This window comes from Cynara cardunculus (assembly GCF_001531365.2).
Source record: "Cynara cardunculus var. scolymus isolate 2C chromosome LG 8, CcrdV1, whole genome shotgun sequence".
Taxonomy (NCBI): domain Eukaryota; kingdom Viridiplantae; phylum Streptophyta; class Magnoliopsida; order Asterales; family Asteraceae; genus Cynara; species Cynara cardunculus.
The window spans coordinates 14,468,686-14,471,062 of record NC_037535.1 but is presented as its reverse complement, the minus strand read 5'-3'; the positions used below and the strand labels follow the sequence as shown (position 1 = coordinate 14,471,062).

Below are 2,377 nucleotides of genomic sequence, written 5' to 3'. Positions count from 1 at the left end.
GCTGTCCTATTCCTTTTTCGGTTTTCAATCCACAGACTCCCAATCGAACAGCCTCTTTTTCTCGGTTTCTATCTGCTGCTTCCGATGACCTGCTGCCTCTTTCTCTTGACCTGCTGCTTCCTTCTCTTTACAGCCAATCGAACAGCCCAAGGTCACCTGTTGCTCGATTTCTCTCCTTCGATCACAGCCCCTTTCGATTGCTCTCGTATGGACCTCTCCTCCCCAATCGACAGACTCTGCCTTTTAAATCGACAGCTCCCTTCTCGACAGCCTCTGCTGTCCTCTGCTCCAATAACCTCATGCTCCTCCTCGATTGCCCCTTCTTTATCGACAGCCTCAATCGTCACCTCGTACTCGCCCATGATCCACGATCTCTGCTTTGTCTCTTGCTACCCACGATCTCTCTCGCTCTGCTGTCTGCTTCCTCTCGTTGCCGATTCCAAGACTGGGCAACARCTTTTGGGCTGCTGTTTTGCTTATTTCTTTTGGGCAAGAGTTGGGCCTGAAAATATGGGCTTCAGCAGGACTGTTTGGAAGCAAGRAACTAAAAMCAAATAATCAATTCTTATTTTCTYTCTTTTCCCAACTGAAATRGCCTCATAGGATTAAATACCATCTTACATAAAAATGGACGTTTTAAGCATCTATTTATCATTAAATGCAAGGTAACTTTGACATAAAAAATGTATAAATTTTGCACTTGTCAAAATCCCCCACACTTAAATCATTGTCCGTCCCGGCATTGACTTGAGTTAACACGTAGTTATAAAAATCGAATCCAACGAGAATGTCAACACRAATAGCATATCATGAGTTTGAGATTTGCAACAAAGCATTAAAAAGAGGATGCACACGCAATCAAATAGACACAAGCTAATTTCGAGAACTCTCACGAATGGGATTAACAAAACAACACTCGATTCACTCCTTGGGTTGATGTGTATCGCTCAATTCGTCAATGCACTAGCATGTATCTACCATAAGCTTGAAAAACCTCTCACTCTCCACTACTCGGATAAAATACATGCTTATAAATCAAAAGGTCTTAAAGGGTGTAACGAAAAACAAGGTTTGGGTACGGTAGGGATATATAGAGGAAAAGTGACTAWGACCTAACACCAACGGAGAATTCCGGCTACTTAACCACACTTTATTTTTAATAATTTTTTTTTCACAAAGGACTTTTGTATCCATCTTTGAAGCTCATTCCTTTTCGGACGATAGGGAATAGAGATGAAACACTTATATTCAACTGTATCTTCATTTTCGTCGTCTATTTAATTTTTATTGACGACGTAATTTTGCTCTTCATATATATATATATATATATATATATTTTTTTCTTTCTTTTTTTTTTCTTCCCGAACATATGAATTCTTCTTTCAAGTATACAAGGATATTGGGATCACTCCATTGGTGCTTAGTCGGGTGAGTCGTGTTTGGATTGGTTCATGATGTGGGTGACAAAGGAAATAGGCTAAGGCTCAAAGTGGTGTGCAAAAGGGATAATGACAACATAAAGGGTAGGCTTAAGGCTAGTGGTTTAACACAAAAATGAGCAAACGATGGCCTTTATCATGTTTATTATCATGTAGTCTTAAGGAGAGAAAGATCAAGTTCTAGAGATGCATATCTAGGCATGACGCAATCACACAAGAAATGAATTTGAGACTAATATCAAGTATTTAGTCTAAGTAAGCTCAAAGTCTCACGGTGTTCAAAACTAGCTCAAGAGATTAGCAATAGTTTACTTTAACCGATATGCTACCACTAATCAACTCTAAGTGCTATCAATCAAGCTCAATCATGCTATACACGCATCCAAACTCATCGTCATCAACAATTTAAACTCATTAAAAACATGCTAACACATTGTCAAAACGGACAAAGATCCTCATTTAAGCACAAAATTTGCAAAAAGCAAAAATTTGACCCCTAAAACCATTTATATACCCCTAATCATGTAAATAACCCCCACCCCCACACTTAATTCATACATTGTCCTCAAGGTATGCAAGAAGTAGAGGACACTCTAAGCAATTAAGGAAAAGGAATAGAAAACTCCCCTGATTTGATGAGTGACCTCCCAATGTAAGAATCCGTGGAGATGGGCGCGTCTGTTCAAGCGTCCAATATTCGGGGTGAACCTAAGAGCATAGAAATCCAAGAGTGAAATTAAGACTCTAAAAGTAAACTAAATAACTGAAAGCAATAAATAAAAAGAAATGGAAATTCGTGGGTTGCCTCCCACGCAGCGCCTTTCTTTTACGTCTTTGGCTAGACCATACTCGGTTCAATTCTTGTAGCTTGGCGTGTCCAAAGCTACCCTCTCTAATTCCCCTCCATCAAAGCCTTCATAGAACGGCTTTAGCCTATG

General features: G+C 39.6%; 1 protein-coding gene across 1 annotated transcript in view; it reads right to left on the bottom strand.

Annotated features, from left to right (window-relative positions):
• Positions 1-24: 24 nt before the first annotated feature.
• Positions 25-2,377, bottom strand: part of LOC112516210 — a 4,133-nt gene continuing 1,780 nt past the window's right edge. Inside the window, exon 3 of the mRNA XM_025123232.1 lies at positions 25-125. Within this exon, the coding sequence (XP_024979000.1) occupies positions 25-125 (101 nt within the window). The remainder of the gene's footprint in view (positions 126-2,377) is intronic.